Source organism: Zalophus californianus, chromosome 2 (genome assembly GCF_009762305.2).
Source record: "Zalophus californianus isolate mZalCal1 chromosome 2, mZalCal1.pri.v2, whole genome shotgun sequence".
Classification (NCBI taxonomy): domain Eukaryota; kingdom Metazoa; phylum Chordata; class Mammalia; order Carnivora; family Otariidae; genus Zalophus; species Zalophus californianus.
In genome coordinates, this window is record NC_045596.1 from 152,333,874 (window position 1) to 152,355,853 (window position 21,980).

The window sequence follows — 21,980 nt, forward strand, 5'->3', positions numbered from 1 at the left end:
ATTTCCCTCCTAGCTAACTGCAAAATTATATGACATTCAGGAACCTGTGCACCTGATTTCAGCCTAACTCTCCTGCTGGTTGTAAATCATTGTTCCCTGTGAAAGGCTCAGAAGCATCCCATTACCAGTGCATTGTGAGCGAAAATGACTTGCATGTGTATGTGGGAGCATTTCATTAGAAGGGAGTGGTGAATAAAATACAGGGACACTATAAGTGCACGGAATGGCAAATATGCTTCTCCAGGCCAGGAAGGATTGAGCGCCTCAGAGGAGACGTTGTCGTGTGAGGTGGACATGCCCTGATGTGTAGCATTATGGGGAAGAAGATTACATAGCCAATTTAAGACCAGGCAGGACTTTGAAATTTCCCATGATTTGTCTTTAATCATATTTAGCCTCATCCTAAGGGAGTTGGGAGTCCTCTCCCATTAAACATAATTGCTCATTTGTTTTTTGCTAGCAGGTACATTGTAATTAAGAACTGTTTTCAGTCCGTTTGGGGCTCAGTCTTTCACTGTTTAAATGGTAGTCCTATAAGAAGAGGAACCAGTTTATTACAGTGGAAGGCAAGGGGAGGAAGTCTGTCAGGTTCTGATATGAGACTTGTAAAATTCAAAAGGAAAATCACACATAGTTAATACCCTAATTTCAGATAAAAATTGAGAGTAAAACCATGCAGACTCTAATATATAAAGACACGTATATAGGACTATGTAGAAATACATGTTCAGTGATTAATGAAAACATGATGGACAAAATTTTAACGGTATTTTTCTTTTTCTGGAAAGAGCAAACTGTCAACCAAACACTGACTTTTACTGGTTTCCATATAAAGTCATAGAAAACTTTAACCTTGATGAACCAAAAAATCTTCCACAGATTTCAATGTAAAGTATGAGCGAGGGAAGACAGCAACTCCAGTGGCCTTCTGGAGGCATTCTAGCAGCCCCTGTTGGTGGCCCTCTCGTGCCTCTTCTCTGCGTTGCTCTGTCATAATTTCAGCTACCAATACCTGTATGAGTCTGCCAGAGAGTTTTTTCCCTGAAGCTGCACAAAATGTAGGAGTTGCCATGTAAATATCCCAGATTGCTTGCCTTTGAGGATGGTGACTCCAAGGTGTATGTTTTACACCATTTCTTAGAACTCTAAGAACTCTATTCCCATGGGAATAAGTCCCAGCTGTGCACAGTGGTGTGTAGCTCAGTAACATATCCATTGTCAGCCCCCTATTACTTGCCCATCCTCCTGCTCTTTTTTCAGCACTTCCCTGTGAGCTCGTACTCACCCTTTTCTCAAGGTCTGTTGGTGAGGGAATCCAAACTAAGACATACTAAATATGGTAGGTCATGAGCAGAGTGGGGAATTGTAGTATATTCTCTTTCTATATAAGGATACTTTTTTCTTTTGAATGAATACATTTGGTTTACAACCCCAAATAAATTGTATGCTCCACAAGGATGTCCACGGAGGTGAGGGCGATGGTGGTGGCTTAATTCCTACCCTCTACTCTTCATCTCCCTCCTTGTTTGCCCCCTGCCCCTCAACCCTTGGTAGGAGGAGAAAGAAGCTGTAAGTCTAGGGCCAGGACTCCCAAGCTGACTGCATAACAAAATCACTAGAGGTGCTTGGCCTCATCCCCAGATTTCTGATCCCTTGGGTCTTAGATGACCCAGGAATCTTTACTTCCATCAGTGTTCCCAGATTATTCTGATATTGCTGGTATGGGTTATATAACTATTAATTGCAAATCACTGCATCATGAATTAGAAAGCAGCATATGTCCGCACATGCCTTGAAGAGGCATCAGGAAATGTACATCCAAATTCTGAGTTAGCCACCAACCAGCGGTTTTTATCCTAAGTAAGACACTTAGCCTCTCTGAGCCTAAACAGGAAAATAGTTGGCCTGAGTAACCTTCCGGCTGCCTTCCAACTCTCTAGACGTCTGTGATTCTTCATGGAAAGTTTGGTTTGGGGATGAAGTTTCTTTGGTGCTGTATCTGTTGGGTATCTCTTCCTAGAATTTTTTACTTTTTGTTCCTTTTAGGAGCTAAAAGAGTGCTCAGGTCACGTATTTGTGGATTCTGTGCCTGAATTCTGCCTGCCAGAGGTAAGATGAAAATGATTCTTACTGTAGAAACAAAGCATATCTCTCAAAATGAAGTCAAGAAATAATTTTAAGGGGCTTATTAGCTTTCTTTTTTCAAATTGAATCAGTTATTCCGGGCACATTATTATACAGCTAAAATATAATCATTTAGGAGCTTTTTATATTATCTGTAAGAAATTTTATCTCTCCTTTTTATATTCCTTGCTCTTTCTGTAAACCCCACTGACACTGTGTACCAGAGCATAGTTTTGAGCAAGGTACAGAAAGAACTCAAGCCTTTCAGTTTTGTAATTATATGCCTGTGTCAGATTAGCCATACTTTTTGTAGTCTTGTTTACAGTGGGTAATTGGGAATTGCTGTTACTCAGCCAATACAATAAACTGTAAAAATTCTTGCTGACTTTAAATATCATCAAATACTGCTTGAAATTCACAGATTCTGAATTGAGCCATGGATACCTATTGCTTACATATTATTATCCCAGTGAGACTTGTTATAAGAGTTTGGAGCCAGTTTTATCATTTTAAAGGAAATGAGGATCAATTTCCATTCATTTTAAGGCAGCTAATCTCAGCTGACAATCCTGATCTCTAGACTGGTATAGATGGCATTCTCAACAGCCAGATAAAGTATAGGGAGGCCAGTAGCTAGTCCCAGGTTCCTGAGGAAATCAACAGGAGAGGCTACCATCCTGTTCTTTCCATGCACCCAGTGGATTACAGTGCATGCGGGAGATACTTCCACAGTTCAATGCCAAAAGAAAATTTGGAATATTTTTTCCCTTATTTTTGTACTCTCTTCCTGCCTCTCTTTCCATCTCAACACTTTCTTTGATACTTTGTAGATAAACTTTTTTTCTTTGAAGTATGTGTATGTGCCCTTTTGGGATAGTGGAATGAAAGAGAAGACACAGTAATTGAAGGTGGCAGTTAAGGGAACAAGTTTGAGATAAAGTAGTAAGAATAAGGGTGAAGGTAAAGAGTTACCAGGAGTCCTGAGCTCTTCCTAACTGCTATTCAAATCTTTTGTCACCTTCATTTGTCATTTAGGAATTGGTGGGGCAGGTCCCCATCTGTTCAGAGATTCCTAATCCCAAGTGCTACGTTTATTTTCAGTTTTCTACATATGGCACTGACTGCTGCAACCTTCAGTTTATGGACAACAGTGTAGAATTTATGAATTGTGCTCTAATGACTTTCTGACCTGCTCCATAGAGCACTAAACAGTCAAGACTTGGAATTAAACAATTACCATTTCACAGTTCATCTTTTGCTGAGCTAAAGGATCATTGATATATTTAGGCTTCTAGAGCTGTATAAAGTTTTTCCACTTGTTTTGTCTTGTAGTGTGTGTCAAACTAATAATAGTCACTATTTTAAGGTAGAGGTAGGGCATTGTATGACTGGGAGAAAATAGGAGAGTCACAGGATCAGGAGAGAGGTACTTATTCCAGTCCAGTCTTCCCAGACTTGTAGGTGAGCCAGGAGGACCTGCTCCCAGTCTTCACGGAATTTATAATCTAGTGCAACTACCTAAAATATTTTTGTACCCCCAAAGTCCACACTGTAGACTGAGTATGAGGTCTATGGCAGTATAGTAAGCAGCCAGTAAATTATGAGTGTTTGACCCAATTCATGGTCTGTAGAACCCAAGTGTGTCTGTATACAAGTTGAAAATTAATCCTCATTGGATTTCATCAAGTGAAAGAATGTAAGCAAATATATAAATGTGAGTATATAAACATGGATTGGTTGTTAAATTTATTTCTCAGAGGAAAAATGTTTATGTAGGCACTCTTGATATATATACAGACAGAATATATATATATATATATGTATATATATTTTTTTCTTCCAGCTGTCCTCACCAGATTTCTCATCATTCTAGACTCTGTGGGCTGATTCTTACATATTAAAGAGAAATTTCAAACTCACCCGGTTTCTATACTCAAGAGGGAAAGTAGAGATGCTTTTGAGCTTTCTTGTTGCTTCAACTCTTGTTCCCTTGTTTTCTGGATCTGTCACCCTTTGATTATGTCTTAATTTTCTTACTTGTTTGAAAATGGTTCTAAAGGGGTCGTAGGGAACAGAACTAGTGGAATGTTACATGACCCTTCATTATGAGGATATTGTCTTGGAAATGCCATGTACAACATGGAGTTAAGGATGGTGTAAATTGGCTCTTACTGTCATTAGGCATTTTATTTACACAGATTGCCATTGCCCTAGCAATGAGTAGCTTCTGACCTCTAATCTACATGCTGTCCTCAGGAGCTGATTATGTCTTGGTGGCTTTATTAAATTAACTTATTTCATGTATAAAGTCATTGAACTAGAAAATGCCCACAGCCCAAATGGCACACTGTCTCTCTTATTTGCAAAGATGGCACAGACATCTTTTTTACTTCTTCTCTGTGGGAGACATATTAGCTCAATAACCCATTCTCCTAAGTAAAACACTTCCTTGACTTACCCCTTGCTGTCCTTAGTGCACCATACAGTTTCTCAGAGGGAACTTCAGTGATTGAGATGATGTCTCTGAGCCAGGGCGACTCACGTTTTCCCACAGAGGGTGCCAGTTATAATGTTGCATCGCTCCAACCATAGTGCACCAAGGCTTGCTTTGCACTGGCCACCATAGCTGGGAGGGGACAGAGATGAGTCACACAGGATCGTTAACCTCAGAGACATTTAGTACTGGAGGGACAGAGTGGTGCTTTGAGGAGCTATTGCATGGAATGGTAACTGTCCTAAGAGGGACATCCATAAGTGCCTTTGCAGTTCTGAGGAAGAAATGTTGGGTTTTTGTTTGTTTTTTGTTTTCTGTTTTTTCATCTGGGCAAATCAGGAAGGCTTAATGGAAGAAGAGAATGGAGCCTTAAAAGACAGGTAGGACTTAAATATATGGGAAAGACAATTCCTTCTACGAAAAGGGTTTTCATAAAATTTCCTAAACAGTGGCATTTTCCCTTTTCACATGACCTTAATAATGAGGTAGATCTGAGGTTAAGGCTAGGGCAGAATATGAGAGTATAATTTCCTTTGGTGATTCTGCCAATAAATTTTTTGTTGTTGTTCTGTATCCAGCACTAGTGGTCAAAAATTACCTCAAAAAAAGAAAAAAAGTTGCCTTCTGTATTTGACTCCTGAAGAGCGGGTTTCGGCATGCTGCTCCCTCTGTTACCAGTAAATCCGTAGCAGGGGTGCCTTGTATTCTAGTTCCCTCACAGCTTCTGTTATGCGCTCTCTGCTTCCTGGTAACTGGTTGCACTTGTCAGGCAGCAGCTGCTGAAGTGTCCCTGTTGCCATTTACCCTCATATGTCAAACTCAGAACTCTATTTGAGTAAAATCGGAGCACTGCCGGTGCACTCCTGCATTCTCGCCGTTAGCCATCCTGTCCTGCTACTTAATGTCAGTATTAGGAAACCTCCTAAAATGAGAGAATGGAAGTGTTGCAGGAAAGGTGTCATTATTCTGTAGTACAAAAACGACTTCTCTGCATTCTGACAGCATCATTTTTCAGTCACATCATGCTGATCTGTGTGCCCCGAACAGATATGTATCATTCCCTCCCCTTTCTTTGCAGACCGAGCTAATAGATCTGTCTACGGTAGATGTGATCCTCATCTCTAACTACCACTGCATGATGGCGCTGCCCTACATCACTGAGCACACCGGTTTCTCAGGCACAGTGTACGCCACAGAGCCCACCGTTCAGATCGGCAGGTGAGAGCAGTTATTCTTACCCCAGGAGGAAGTGGCTGAAGCACTCCTTCCTTCAGTGGTGACCATGTAATAGGGTGTTGTGCCAGGAGTGATTGGTGTCTCCTCCTGAGCAGCTAGCCAAAGAATTAGCATGAATAGACAACTCTAAATAAAAACAAGTGTTCATTGGAATTGCCTCGAGATTAATGCGGCGAGTACTCTTAGTCTTGTTGTTTTTGAAACAAAGACTGGGGGAAGGTGTTCGCAGAGACAGCTCCTCTGTGCAGATGATATTAATTAGGGAAGGTAACGTTGAGTAAGATGCCACAGAGTTGCAAGGCAAAGAGCTTCAGGAGAAAGGAGCATAGCACATTTAAGAAAAGAAGAAATTTTATTACTTTGCTTTCAGAATTTCCCCCCGTTATGATTTAGTGGCAGACTATAAATGGAGACAGCTCGCAGAAAACAGGATAAGTAATTAGATGGTTGAGTTGACTGTACTTTTGACAGAGTGCAACTCAGAGCTCTAAGGAGTCAAAGGAGCCTTCCTTTGACTCTGAGAACACTCTGCCGTCTCTCCCTCTGCCCCTCCCAAGCCTTCATGACACAGGTGGTTGCTTCAAGTACCCCTAGCATCATTCAGTGAGAGAAAAGTTACTCGAAAATTACCGGGACACCTGGGTGGCTCAGTCATCAAGCGTCTGCCTTCAGCTCAGGTCATGATCCCAGGGTCCTGGGATCGAGCCCCCGCATCAGGCTCCCTGCTCAGCAGGGGGTCTGCTTCTCCCTTTCCCGCTCCCCCTGCTTGTGCTCTCTCTCTCTGTCAAATAAATAAATAAAATCTTTAAAAAAAAAATACAAATACCTACCCCAGAAAAAAGAGTTGAAGCAAACTAACAAGTATGGTGAAAGGTGAAGCTATCGAGACTCAAAAGAGGGGATCAAGGTGTTGATATGGACTCTTGGCTTTGGGTTCCATTGTCTTGCAGAAGTACACCAAGATGGAATTACCAGAGATGAAACAAAATATGCCCTGGTTTTTATGTCAGCTCCCATTAAAGAGCGTGTAATGTGTACAGAGAAACATTGGGTATCTGAGGAAGAGACGTTACAGGGAAGTGAAACACGAGGCGACGGATCAGTTGCAACGAGAGGATAAGCTGAAAACCTGAGACTCTAGTCTGCAAAAGTTACAGTGTGAGGAAGGACACACCAGACTGCTCTCCAGAGAGCTACAGCCGGAACACTAACGTGCCTAGCTCCCAGATCTTTGAATGTTGGAACTAGTGCTGCTCCTTCAAGATGAAGGGAGGACATGGGATTAGGAATAAATAAATCCAATGGAAATGAAATGAAGTTGTTCAACATTCAAATGCCAGTAAATTGATGGCTTGCCATATCTCTTTGTTCATTGGGAGAGGATTTAAGTCAATATGGATCATCCATACTGGATTCTGAAAGGAGATTCAAGAGGTTAAAAATCTATTTTTCACTTTTTGGTCGTCCTCTAGCCATGCAGGACTCTTAACAGTTCTCTGTGCTAGGTATTCCTCAGAGCACGTGCATCATTGATCCACTCAAGTGAGGTTCCCTCAGTTGTGATTCCATCACAGTGCATCTTGTGATCTGCACACAGAACCTGTCCTTTTGCAGATCCTTGAGTTAGGCTTTTAGGATTAATCCTTAGAATATTTTTCCACATGGAATTTTGTAAGTTCACAAAACGTGTGAAAAAAACGTACTTTTCCAGTTTAAAATGTCCATTTAATATTGTCATTAAAAAAAAAAAAAAAAACAATCCTGGTTGCCTGGGTGGCTCAGTTGGTTAAGCACCAGTTGGTTAAGCCGTAAGGCTCAGGTCATGATCCCAGGATCTTGGGATCAAGTCCCACATCAGGCTCCCTGCTCCACAGGGAATCTGCTTCTCTTTCTCTCCCTCCACCCTGCTTGTACTCTCGCTTCCTCATGCTCTCTCTCTCAAGTAAATAAATAAAAATCTTAAAAAAAAAAAAATCCTACCCCACCCCTCTGCCATCAAAATCAGGTACTTCACAGTCATTTGATTTTTTTTCTCCTTATAGATTTTTAGTTATATAAAGGCAGAGATCTTAAGAGTGATAGTTAAACCACAGGCTTAACTTCACTTAAGAGTGAAATAAACCACAGGTATATTTCAGTGTTGAGGGGTAAGATGCATGCCAGGCTTGTTTTAAAGGTGAATTAAATCATTTATGTTCGAAATGTTTAACATTGTTGAAATTCAATGAGATGGTTGGGGTTTTGTTCAGGTTTATGTAAAAGGGTGTCCCAAGTTTATATGCAACAGAGAGAAAGATGATTGGGGTGGAGGGAAGGCAGGCAAGCCCATTTGTCTTGGCTGCAATGTTAACTGTATGGTGTTTTTCTTTCTTTAATGACTGTTCACCACTTTTTTCTTTAAACTCAGGCTTCTCATGGAAGAGCTGGTGAATTTCATTGAAAGAGTACCCAAGGCTCAGTCTGCCTCCTTGTGGAAGAACAAAGATATTCAGCGGTGAGCAATTGGCCTGTTTATTTCTCTTGACAGTAGACCCTTAGGCTTTGCAAAACAGTCGCATTTGTTTTCTTATGTTATGCTTAATATTTATACTGTTATAACTGTAGATTCTCTTTTCCCTGTTTTAGGGAAGGGTTATGTTTGATTCAACCAACATACCATGAGAGGCAACCGTGCCATGTTGCCTGTGGGTACTATGCTGGGTCTGAGTTTTTTTAAAAATTAGTAAAACAGTTGGCACTGTCTTTGAGGTGCTCAGGGGTTGATGGGAAATCAGACCATTAACAGGTAAATTACAGTCTTGGATGGCGTGTATTGTAAGAGGTGCCTGTCACGGTGCTGTAGACACTCAGAAAATGAAGAACTTTCTGTGTAGGGAAGCTGAGGAGGACATTCCTTGGAGATGACAATGAAGGTGGGTCTTGGAGGAAGAAAAGGACTCTTCCTGATAGGAAAGGTTAGTAAGTGCGTCCAGACGCAGCATGATGGGATATAGTATATCTGGGGAAGTGCAGGGTGGATTAGAGTGGGAGAGCAGAGAGGAGAGTTGAAGTTGAAACTAGAAAGGTACATTGGAGCGAGATAATGAAGAATCTGTTGTATAAAGTTTGAGTTTTATAATATGGAGAGTGGGGAGTCCCTCTGTGGTTTATAAGGAGGAGAGTGATGTGATCACATTTGTTTGGGGGAAAGTAACTCTGGAAGCAGCGCGGGGGAGGGATGGGGCTGCAGAGACAGGGGCAGAAGACCAGGGGTAGGACTGTGAGCAACCCAGAGGGGGAGAACAAAAGCCTGAACTGGGGCGGTAGCAGTGAGCATGAAGAGTCTGACTTAAAAGAAATTTCTACGACAGAATTGACAACAATTGGTAAGAACTGTAAAAAGAGGCTATGAAGTCATCTTTAGGAAGGTAAGAGGAGAGCTGAGTGGAAGCGAAGGGAAAAAGGAAGTTTCCCCAAACCTGGGCCTGTCAGTGGTATCAGATGTTGCAGAAATATCATCCCGTAAAATGGTTGTGGAAATCCTAGAGAGATTAGTGTCAGTAGAGTACTAGGGACAAAAGCCAGGTTGTAAGAGGTGACAGAAGTAGAAATATAATGGCGGAGGGAAGGAGGCAGCCTGATTCTTCTTCCATGCTCTCATATTTAATTGGCAGTGGAGGACACCGGCCAGTCTTAGCTTACTGCAGTTTCTCTGAGCCTCCCAACCACTACCCTACCTCCCGGCACCACAGTGGTCCCAGCCTTGCAGGCCTCGCATCCAGAGTCTGGAGTAAAAACTTGTCATTGGCTTTTTAGGTAGTGGGTGTCCCATACGTGCCTACCCACGTCCACTCTTTTCCAGCCACCTTGCCACCGAGTTCTCTTTCCCTCTAGGTCGATGATTTGTTAGCTCTCTCGTTATCTGAACTTTGGAATGTCTTAGTTTTTGTGAATATGTATGTGTAGGGGCGACTGGGTGGCTCAGTCAGTCAAGCTTCCTACTCTTGACTTCGGCTCAGGTCATGATCTCAGGGTCCTGGGAATCAAGGTCCGGTCAGGCTCTGCACTCAGCGGGAAGTCTGCTTCTCCCTCTCCCTCTGCCCCACCGTCCTGCACACGCATGCATGCATTCTCTCTCTCTCTCTAAAATAATAAATCTTCTTTAAAAAAAAGAATATGTATGTGTAGCTAAGAGAATATGCTTCCTTCTTATACTCTGTTTCGGCGTCTGAGCATCTGTGTGTCCTCTGTGCATTCCTTTGAATATGTGTTATTTGTTTGATTTAACTTCCACAGCACTTGCTGTGTGCCAGACACTATTCTCAATGTTTTACTTAATTCACATAATTCTTTAACATCATTTTACAGAAGAGAAAACAGCCACAGACAGTTTAAGTAACTTGCTTAAGGTCAGACAACTAGTGAGCGGTAGGATTTGAATTCAAACCCATGCAGTAAGTCTAGTCTAGTTCCAGAGTTTCTGCTTTTAACCATTATGCTGGGCTGCCTCTTGGGCACACATGTCTCTTCTCGAGTGCGTGTGAGCCCCTTCATGTGAGGGAAGGGGGAAGTATGTGTAACTGCACGTTTTCTCTTCTGTTTTATGGATCTTCTTTGTGTCTCTATTTCCTTAACTGGGGATATGGTGTCCATATGTCTTCATGGTAGGAAGTATTTTCTGGACACAAAATCTGAGTCTTCTGTGTGTATGTGAATGACTTCCTTGATCTGACCACACATCTGCTTATGACAAGGTCCCTTCCCCTTCTCATTTTGCATTCTTATTCTCAGCTGCCTTTCCTCCTACCCATTGCTATCCCTCCTTCCCCTTTTCTTTCTCTCTCCCGTATACCCACTGGACCACATCAGACCTAGTTGTCTATATTTCCCTCAGAAATTTTAGGACTTTGTTTTCTTTCCCTGTGGAACATGTAAGCCTTGGCTTCCCTTACTTCCTCCTTTTAAATTTATACCCTTTATATTCTGCCACAAATAATTTTAGCATACCAGAGGTGATGTTCAAAGGTCACTGTTTCCTGGCTCCCAAACCCTGGGCCAAGTCTTAGGAAGTCCCATGTCCTTATTTTTGCCTTTTCTTCCATGACCTTGGGCAGAGTCCTTGGCAGTTTTCCTTTGCCTCCCATTCTTTGTAAAATACAACAGGATAACTGGCTTACAAAAGAAATGCCATCGTTTATTAGGGAGAAGGGTGAATTGAACTGGAAGAAGCAGAGGGCGGGAAGGATGGGGTTGCAAGGGGGAGCCTGAAAGTTATTTCCTAAGATGCCTAGAAAATCTCCCTTTTATTTTTTTTAAGATTTCATTTATTTATTTGATAGACAGCGAGAGAGGGAACACAAGCAGGGGGAGTGGGAGAGGGAGAAGCAGTCTTCCTGCCCAACAGGGAGCCCGATGCGCTTAACGACTGAGCCACCCAGGCTCCCTGAAAATCTCCCTTTTAAAAAAGGGTGCTCCTTGAGACAAAACCTTGAACTTGCTATCTCGCCACCTGGTGGGCAAAAATCTGAAACTGTTGAAAGCTAACTTGGTAGAGGAGCACCGAGAATAACCTGCACTATTGGAGAAGACCTGATTTCCTTATTTCACATATTGTAACCATATTTCTGATTCTGGTCAAGTATTTTGTTTTGGCTTTTGAGCATGAGATGAGCCACAGTTATTGAGAGAGAAAGAGAAGAGTCTAATTACTGGAAAGAATATGCTACGGTATTAGACAACCAAACTAAGGAAGCTGTGTCCTCTTTTTCTCCTGGATAAACTCAGCATAAATATTATAACTGGTAGAGGAATTTGAAGAGCTATTTTGTAATTGACATCAGACACAAGAGTTCTTTTCAAATACTCACCTAGAATTTAACCTTGGGCCAGAATACTAAAAGTGCTTCATTTGAATAACATTTATGCTGAAGGGTTTACGTCACTTTAAAATTTTTCTCTGTCACACGCCAGTTTCTTTCTAGTGTCCCAAAGTACTGTGGCAAAACTAAATTGAGAAACACTTTTTTTGCTGTCTGTTAACATTGACGTTTTTCCCAAGTGATATGAGCTGTGTCTTATTTTTTCATTCCCTCTTTTTTTTTTCCCCTTTAATTCCTATACTCACCTTGTCAAGAGGGGTCTCAGGTAGGGATCACAAACTCCGATGTCTCCGGGGATGGGGAAGGTAAATACAGGAGTGAGGTGGACTGTAGGTAACTGTGGGCCAGCGACCACACCCGTCTAAAGGGGCAGTTGACACACAGCTTCAGCAGATTATGGCCATATGGAAACGTGAGCCCATTGCTGCCAAATCTCTTTTTTCTTTTTTTGAGAGAAACTCAAAATCTGGATGTTTTAAATGTGATTTTTTCCCCCATCTTTTTAAAATGTTGGCTCGCACGTTAAAATAAAATCCTGTATGATCCAAGCAAAACACCTCTTGAGTTGGACTGGAGACTCAAGCCCCCGGTTTTTGACTTAAACTTTACACAGGCTGTCTCTTGGTTAAGTGCCTAGAATTGATGCATTTTAGTAGCTTAAGTTATTTAATAAGACCACGAACTAAAGAAAATAATAAATTAAAATCTTTCAGACTCACTGGTCAAAAGGACCTGACAAATTCTCTTAAATCATTTGAAGTTAGTTTGAGTTAGCATTTGATTTAGTATTAGTATGTATACCAAAAGAAGCTATTACTCTTGCTTTTTGGCAGCTGTCTGACTCCCTGCCTCGGTTGACACTGCTCCTTGAAATTTATTTAGAAGTTAGCCATCTTTCTTCCTCATTTTGATGCTGCAGTTTACTCTTCTTGAAAAAGAGATTTTGAAGGGTAGGAAAAGGAGACTCCCTTTGCAATGTAATTTTTGAGTCTCTGACTTTCTCATACCCACATTAAAGTTTAGGGTTTGTAATAGGAAAATTTAAAGTGTAATATTCCACTTAAGAAACTAAACCAGCAGGTAGGATTTTTCTGTATAAGACTAGAAATCTGTAGTTGTAATTAAGGATAAATCATTACAGGATATTGTCATAACCCTCTTGCAAGCATTAAGGAATTGTGCACCGATATATTCCTGGCTGAAATGTTATGGCAGTTTTCAGTAGTCAGAGCTTAAAATGTGGGTTCATACCTTATAGAAGACATGAAAGAAGACATACTTGAAGTTCCTCGCTGTGATGCTCCACGGGTATTTATAGAGGAATTTATCAGGTCTAACTATATGGTAGGGAAAAAATTAAAGCTATGGGCTTAGGGCACCTGGGTGGCTCAGTCGTTAAGCGTCTACCTTCAGCTCAGGTCATGATCACCGGGTCCTGGAATCAAGCCCCACATCAGGCTCCCTGCTCAGCAGGAAGCCTGCTTCTCCCTCTCCCACTTCCCCTGCTTGTGTTCCTGCTCTAGCTGTCTCTCTCTCTCTCTCTCTCTCTCTCTGTCAAATAAATAAATAAAATATTCAAAAAATAAAAAGAAATTAAAACTATGGGCTTGGAGATCAAATGGACCAGTGTTTAAATTTCATATCTGCTTCTTAGTAGCTGTAGCAGTTTATTTCTTCTAGGCTCTGTTTCCTCATTTATAAAATAAGAATCATATTAGCAACTTTGCAGGGTTGCTGTGAAGACTAAATCAGCATGAGAGTCCATAAAACAGTGCCAGGCATACAGTAGGTGCTCTATAAACACCAGCATCCTTTTCCCATATACTTGGTTCACATAACACCCTTTCAGTAATCACACATCTGCCTTCCACAGCCTAATTTGTCTTTAGACGCCATCTTTCCTGAAGAAAGCAAGGTAGTATAAGAGAAGGAAAACCATTTTTCTAATCCCACTGTTGCTCTCCTGTTAGCACTGTCATCCAGACGCTGGGACTCAATCTCCTTTTTTGTAAAACAAGGGAATTGAATTCAAGTATCTCTGAGTTCACTTAGGTTACAGTTTTTAAAGATGTCCAAGGGAGAGAGGCTCCGTCAGCCAGCATTCATAGAGTGGCAGTACTTTGATTAGGTCATCGCTGCTTCTCCTTGAGCTTTGCAGTTCCAGAAACTTAATCATTTCATTTCACTCAGAGTTGATTAGCCTCTGAGGGACTGATTCGGGCTAACTAAACTCCCAGGATATTGACTGACAAACAAAAATCCCATTTAATTACTTTATACTGAGACATCTGCCTGGCTCCAGAACTAAAAAGGTTCATCTATCTAGGACGCTCTGGTCTGGTCAGCAAGTTCACTTAAGAGATGAAGTTATAGATAAGAGGGAGTTTTTGTGATAAGAATAGAATCAAAGCAGAGGTAGTTTAGGTACTCTGGAGAATTGTTTCTGTTGTGCTTTGGTAGCCTAAGCAATTGCCTTTGTCCTTTTTAGAGATAAATTGATCTTAAACAAAAATCAGGGATTATATAGTTTCAAGTTAATATTGAGAAATGCTTGATTATCAGGCTTCACTTTGGTAAACTCCATAAAGGTCATCACCCTGCTAACATGTTTCCACTCCACCCCATCCGCATGTATATTAATAAGCACACTTTGCTGTAATGAGGGGAAAAAGACTTCTGCTTCTTATGTTCTTTGTATTCTGCTCTTATATTCATTTTGCAGATTCCTTCATTCATCACACACTTAGGAAAAACCCAGCCAATGTTTTATCTGTAAGCTTTTTAAGTGGTCCCTGTGGACTTAAAAAGTCTTACTTTTTAACATAAGCACATGGTCTTTGCTGCTTGTTGGATGTTGGTAGGATGGAAGAAGAGACAGCAGAGCTCTGGCATGATGTCAGAGCACTGGGGGAAAGTTGATTAAGCACTCAAGTGTGATAAGAAAAAACAAAGCAGTGAAATCTTTTAGAAAGTACTTATTAAACATTTAGACTCTGAGAACTTGACTTTGATAAATTAGAAAGCCAGAAAAATTAGAACTAGTTTCCACTGGGTTTCCTTGTCCAACTTACCCTGATTCAGCCAATAGTCTTAATGGCTTCAAATGGCTCTATAAATGCCTCTCTATAATTATGGCCCCAAGTAAGCATAAGCAGAATTTTAGGGAAGGCTAGGTTAGACAGAACGTTAGGAGATAGAAGGAAAGAGTGACAAACTGACTAAATATCTCAAAGGAGTAAGAAAAGGGTGTTAACAAAAGGAATTTGTGGGTATAAGTTTGGAATTCAGACGACTTATTTGTTAACTGCCAAGTGCCTGGCATCATGATAGGTTTGCAGGAAAAGGCCCAAAAAAGTTTAAGACATAGTCCCCAGGGAGTTTGTCAAGCAAAGATTATGTACTAAGTGGCGAGACTTAGCCTGGGCTTGGCAGATTAAGTAGGGTTTCAAAGGGGATTCTAAGATAAGGGAAGGGTATGGGCAAAAACATGGCAACATGAGATGATGATTGAGAGGTGACTGGATTGGTTAAAATCAGCCAGTGCACTCCAGGAAGGAGAGAAAAGAATTGGAAATCAAGGGGCGCCTGGATGGCTCAGTCGTTAAGCGTCTGCCTTCGGCTCAGGTCATGATCCCAGGGTCCTGGGATTGAGCCCCACATCGGGCTCCCTTCTCGGCAGGAAACCTGCTTCTCCCTCTCCCACTCCCTCTACTTGTGTTCCCTCTCTTCGCTGTGTCTCTCTGTCAAATAAATAAATAAAATCTTTAAAAAAAAAAAAAGAATTGGAAATCAACATTGTACAAAAGAATATTGAAACTTTGGTCTTTTGAAAAACCAACAGTATATTTGACAAATTCCTAGTTTAAATCTTTTCTCTAGCTGAGAGGAAATTCACCAAAATTGTGAAAATTTTGGCACCAAACCTATATGAAAAATGAAACCTCTGGATATTTCCAAATAGAGAAATGACAAATAATTAGTTTTAAATCTGAAAGTAGTGTAGTCAGTATAAGTTACCAGAATAAGATACCCAAAGAATTTAAGCATAAAGGTTAGGGGGAATGTTAAAATCACTGAATTTCATTAAAAAACTAAATTTCAGGGGCGCCTGGATGGCTCAGTTGGATAAGTGGCGACTCTTGATTTCAGCTCAGGTCATGATCTCAGGGTCCCGGGTTCCAGCCCTGTGTTGGGCTCTGTGCTCAGCGGGGAGTCTGCTTCTCTCGCTCTCTTTCTGCCCTTTCCCCCACTCATGCTCTCTCTCTCTAAAATAATCTTTTTTAAAAAGCCAAATTTCATAAAGCACTGATTATCATATATATAATAATAACATATATACACACATATAATTACTCATTTGCTGTAGTCCTCACAACAGTCTTTGAAGGAAGTATTTTACCCTCAGTTTAGAAATATGGGGAGAAGAAAAGGTTAAGTGAATTGCTCAATATTGCAGTGAAAATAAGCAAAAATCAGAGTTAAATTGGATACGAAGAACACCCTTCTGCAGAAGTTCTACAATTAGAGTTTATAAAAATGTCATTGAGGAGACCTCAGGAAAGCCCAAACTTAGTTAAGGTATTGAAACATGGCTTCTCTACTAGAACATGGCCCAGAAAAGTGTAATTTATTAAAAAAAAAAACACTGGATTTTCTATTCTGGGTCTCCTACATGGGCTGCAGCTATCTCCGGCTCCCCTCAGAAGGATTCAGTCACAGGGGTGATGGACTGAAGCCTGCATTAGGCCCTTGTGTGTGGACCTCTCCACAGAGCACCTCACAGCAGTTTCATCAGAGTGAGCAAGAGGGCAAGAGAGAGAATATGGGCAAGATGGAAGTCACAGTCTTTAGTAAGCTAATCTTGGAAGTGACATCCCTTCACTTTTGTCATATTCTCTTCACTAGTAGCAAACCCCTAGGTTCAGCCCCCGCTCAGGGGGAGTGCACCACACCAAGGGGTGAATACAAAAGGCGGGGATCCTTCAGAGCCATGTCTGGAGCTGCCAGTCACAAAACCCTACACTGAGTTGGTCAGATTCGAGACCAGAGTCATTGGGACCTGCACAGCCTTCCTCTTCTGGCTCACTGGAGGGTTCCTCCCCGAAAGTTTTCACCTCCTCATACACTGTCGTAAGGTTCACCTCTAGCCAGATTTACTGGTGCACTGCAGACAGAACTTGATAATAATTGGCTCACTGGTTTCTACTTTTCCTGGGGCAATAAATGAACAGATGTTTTGTCTTTTGAGTGTCTTTTGTGTTGGGCACCGCTCAGTGCTGAGGATACAAAAATGCGAAAAGATATTACTATGTGAGTGATATGATTTGCATATAACAAGGCTGTTCTCTCCAACAATGCTTCACACTAAACTGGTCGTTAAAAATCATCATGAATGTTTCTCTAAAAACAGATGATTTCTTTAGTTTCTCCAGAACATAAATTTATTATTTCTATGCCATTTACCCTGAAGGGAAGATGAGAAAAGATCCAAGTTGAAATATATCTGAATTCTTCACAAGTCCTTTGTTTGGCTTAAGGAAATTGTTTCCCTACCTGAAACACTCCAGTAATTTCTCTAGAAGTAGGTTCTGGACTGTTGAAGGCTGAAGTAGTAAACATTTCACATCTTCGGTCTTCCCTTTTTCCCTTACCAAGGGCTCAGAGCATTTGCTGGCTTATTCTGGAGGTTGAATATATGATTGTTTAATCTCTAACAGAGAGTGGAAACATTAGCCAAATGCCTCCTTTGAGAAAGACTGCTCCAGATTTTAATCTGTTTAATTTTTGTAGGACATTTTCCTAGATGGGCAAGGGAGGGGAGAGTATGCTGGGAAGGGCCATCAAGGGAAGAAAGTAAAGCCCAGGTGTTGTTTGGGTAATGGAAGTACTGGTTGTCAAGGGATGGGAAGAAGGAGCATAGTAAAGAAAGTGGGTCTAATATATACAATGGAATATTACTCAGCCATCAAAAAGAATAAAATCTTGCCATTTGCAATGATGTGGGTGGAACTAGAGGGTATTATGCTAAGCAAAATAATCCAGTCAGAGAAAGACAAATGTATGATTTCACTCATATGTGGAATTTAAGAAACAAAACAGATGAACATGGGGAAAGGAAGGGAAAAATAAAATAAAATGAAAATAGGGAGGGAAACCATAAGAGATGCTGAATTCTGTGAAACAAACAGGGGTGCTAGAGGGGAGGTGGGTGGGGAAGGGGTAATCGGGTGATGGGCATTAAAGGAGGGCATTTGATATAATGAGCACTGGGTCTTATATGCTACTGATAAATCACTAAATTCTACCCCTGGAACTAATAATACACTATATGTTAACTAAATTAAATTTAAATCAAGAATTTTAAAAGAAAAAGGGAGAGAGAAAGAAAAGAAAAAGAGGGAGGGAAGGAAGGAAGGAAAGAAAAGAAAAAGGAAGAAGGGAAAGGAAGAGGGAAGGGAAGAGAGTCTAATCTAGCTTTGCGTATGACTTTTTGCTCAACCTCTAACAGAGGTGACTCCGTTGTAGCAGCTTGGCAAAGCTGAGGACAGCATAAGACAAATTCAGCTCGGGTGAAAGATGTGGTTGGGCTGCAAGTGTTACTTTTCTTCCTTCCTCCCCACCCTCTCAGGCCACTCCCATCATAGCCTTCCAGCTCTGGCATAAAGTTAAGAAACCCTTCTGCCCAAAATAAGAAGTCTTTATTTTTAATGAGGGTCATCTCTAGGGGGCCCAAGCCATGGGGCTCCCTGATCCTGAGGAATTTAAAGGAGGAGCTAAAGAAGGAGAGTAGCTTAGGTTTTTCCTTGAGACCGTGTAGAGCAGTGCTTGGGCCACTCAAGTTCAGAGTCATTGCTGCTCACTGAAGTAATTCACCCTGGGTTGAAGTTTATGTACCCTGGTATTGTGGGAAACTACATATATTCCTGGAGCTGTGGTGGCTGCATCTGGAGGATGGGGGGCTGTTAGAGACCATCATTATTCAGCATCTGTTCTGTGTCAGACACTCAGGTACATTTTGTCATTTACCTCTCACAGAACAACTCTAAAAGAAAGGTGCTGCTCTCCCTATTTCACAAATGAGTAAACTGAGCTCAAAGGTGAAGAGCTAACACTGGAATTTTTATGCAGACAAGTCTGTAAATCCTGTTTTTTTCCATCCTGTGCCTTGGAGAGAAACCTCTCATTCCTCCAAGCCGTTGGCAGAGAGTCAGCAGGAATGTGGAAGGAGAAGAGAAGCGGAATCAGCAGCCCGCACCGGTAGACATCCAGGGGGGCCTTCTGTGCCACTTCCCTGTCTCTGATACACAGTCAGGCCAGGTTCCCAAAGATCACGTAGGATGTGCACCTGGCCTTGTCCGCTGTCACGAGCCCTGAGAAAAAGTGACAAGTGGTCTAGATTTTAAAGGAGTAAGTGTTGTCCACACGAAATCTGAAGAAGACAATGGGGTACGTTACAGGCTCAAGGGAGCCTGGCACCGAGAGAGCTGTTTATAGCTCAGTACATAGAACAAAGGCTGAAGCAGGACCCAGATAAAGAAGGGCCTTATAAAGTCATGCTAAGAGCCTTGGATTTTATCCTGAATTTAATGGAAAGCCATTAAAGTGAAGGAGGGGAGGAGGTGTGTGTTTGTGTTGAGATTTGCATTTTTAATATATCATTTAGACTCTTCGGTGAGGGAGGGCAAGTTTGCAGGCAGGGATGACTCATGGCTTTTGACATCTCTTTATTGCCTTGTACCATTGTAAAAATTTTCTAGACTTAAGCTCCTTATGAACAGAGGCCTTTATGTTGTTCCTGTTATATCCCTTACAGGACTTCAATGCTATGGCCATAGGGCTAAATATTTATTGAATAAATATTGTAAAACCTAAAGCAATCCAGTGTACATAGGACAGATAAGTGAAATAAAATCTTCATGTGTCTGTTTATGCAGAAGGTAAAGAGGAGAATTATTAGTACCTTGTTGCTGGAGAAACAAAGATGAAGAGAACTGGAGCAACATGATCTATATGCTAGGTTAGCTAAACCTCTGTTCGGTGTTTTCCATGATTTTGAAAGTATAAATGCAACTCACTGGCCACATAACATTGTTAGGATTATTTTTTTTTTCTTGCACAACTTTTTGTTTTCCCTCGAGTTGATGATGATTTTGTTTGCTTATTTGCTTAGTTTCCTATGTACTTCTTACTAATTTATCCCCAACCTCTCCGCCATTTGTACAGGTCTCTCCTCAGTATGTTCAAACTCAGTGGGTGTTGTAACGATTTTATCTTCTTGGAAATCCTCTCCCAGAGCCTTCTCTCTTTCCCCAGTCTGATCCCAGCTGCTCTTGGGCTGGCTGCTTGGCTCTCAGTTTAAGATTTCCTTCACCATTATCCTGAAGATATCTTTACCTCCATCTTCTGTTGGAACCTCTATTTCCTGGGTCTTTATCTTCTTCGTTCCTTCATTTTGCCAGGCATATCCTGAGGAAGAGTGCACAGGAGGTCAATTTTCTGAGACCCTGCATGTCTAAAATGCCTTTGTTCTACCCTCACCCTCCAATGGATAGAACTCCGGATTTAACACAATTTTCTCTAGCTTCCAGAAATGCCGTTGAAAAGTCCAGTACTATTCTGAGTCTAGATCTTTGGTATGTATCCCACTTATTCCTCTGTGGAAACTTTAAGAATCCTCTTATTCCTTAAATTCATGAGGCTGTGTCTTAATAAAGGACAGTTTTCACTCATGTGCTGCGTACTTAGTGGGTCCTTACCATCTAGAACAGAGGTTCCAACTGTGGCCAAGCCCCTGTTTAATGGGCCAAATCTGGCCTGCCACAGTTGTTATAAGTAAAGTTTTATTGGCACATAGCCACACTCGTGCATTTACATATTGTCTATGGCATTACACAGCTAAGTTGAATGAGGTGACACACTGTGGTCTACAGAGCTTGAAACGTCTGTGGGTTTTTACAAAACGTGTTTGCTGACCCCCAGTCTAAAAAAATCAAGAACTTCAGTTTTGGCAAAAAAAAAATTTTCTGTTTATTTTTAAAATTTTCTCCCTCATGTTTTGTGTTCCCACTTTCTGGAGCTCTCACTACTTAGATGTTTGACCTCCTGGACTGGACTCATATTTTTTTCTGTCCTCTTCCATCTCTTCGTTTTTGTTTGCTCTTTTGCCTGAGAAATTCTCTTTACCTCCCAACCTATCCATGAGTTTTTCATTTCTGCTGTCATAACTCCTTATTTTGGCATACATTTTTTATTTTTTAAATTAACTTTTTTATTGTAATATAAAACAAAAAAACACAATATATAGTTAATAAATTGTTATAAAGCAGCCATCCTTATAACTGCTACCAGGTCTAAAATAGAGTATTTCCAGTGACTCAAAAGCCCCTCTCTGTGTCCCAGTCTAATTACCACCCACTCTGACACATATATCATGGATTTCGACTCATTGCAATACTACCTTTTTTGCAGCTCAGATTATCCCAGCTTCAGACAGTGAGCCTCTTCATGCTGTCCACTGTGTCCTTTTGTGACCTTTGTACCCTTTGTTTCCTTGCTATGTACTTTCACAGGATGTTTAAGACTCCTCTTGTACATTCCCTACCCTAAATCTGGGATCACCCACTTCTCTAAAAAACTCTGTATTCTTTTAGTGGGAAATGGAACTTTAAGCTCCCATTCTGGTTGCTAACAATGCTCATTACTCCTGGACTGGTCGTCGTTTCTAAGTCATCATTTGGAGGAAAGAGCATATGTGTTTTCCTTCCCTTTTTTTTTATGCTTCTATTACATTTTTATTATCAACATACAGCCATTACATACTACCTTTCTCTCTTTTAATCTTCATTTGGTCTTACTTCTATATAACTATATGTTTAATGCTCACTACCAGCTGATGTCTGTAGTCATTTAGGTTATCTGAAGCTCATTCTTCAGAAGATGTCTCAGGATGGGATCATGAGAACAATATTCCCTGAGTTCTTGCAAGTTAATAATTGTTTATCTGTGCTTGAAAGTTAGTTTTGTTAATTGTATAATCTTTGGCTTGCATTTTCTTTCTTTGAATGTCTTAAATATTTTACTGTCTTTGAGTAAAACAGCATTGCTGTTGAAACTCTGGTATCATATTTTTTCCCTTGTAAGTCATTCAGTCTTTTTGCCTAGCTGCCCAAAAGTTTATTTATAGTGTAAATGTTTTCCCAGAATATATTTGGTGTTACTTCTTCTGGGTCAGTGTTCTCAGGTATGCAGTATGTCCCTTCAGTATGTAA

General features: G+C 41.0%; 1 protein-coding gene across 3 annotated transcripts in view; it reads left to right on the forward strand.

The window, feature by feature from the left end:
• The window catches only part of INTS9 (integrator complex subunit 9), a 104,247-nt gene that overhangs the window by 43,139 nt on the left and 39,128 nt on the right, over positions 1–21,980 (forward strand). For 2 of the 3 annotated variants that reach the window (XM_027598017.1, XM_027598016.1), the window contains 3 exons: positions 2,047–2,109; positions 5,697–5,836; positions 8,262–8,348. In XM_027598017.1, coding sequence (XP_027453818.1) covers positions 2,047–2,109; positions 5,697–5,836; positions 8,262–8,348 — 290 coding nt within the window. The remainder of the gene's footprint in view (positions 1–2,046; positions 2,110–5,696; positions 5,837–8,261; positions 8,349–21,980) is intronic. The other variant, XM_027598018.1, reaches the window with a different exon arrangement.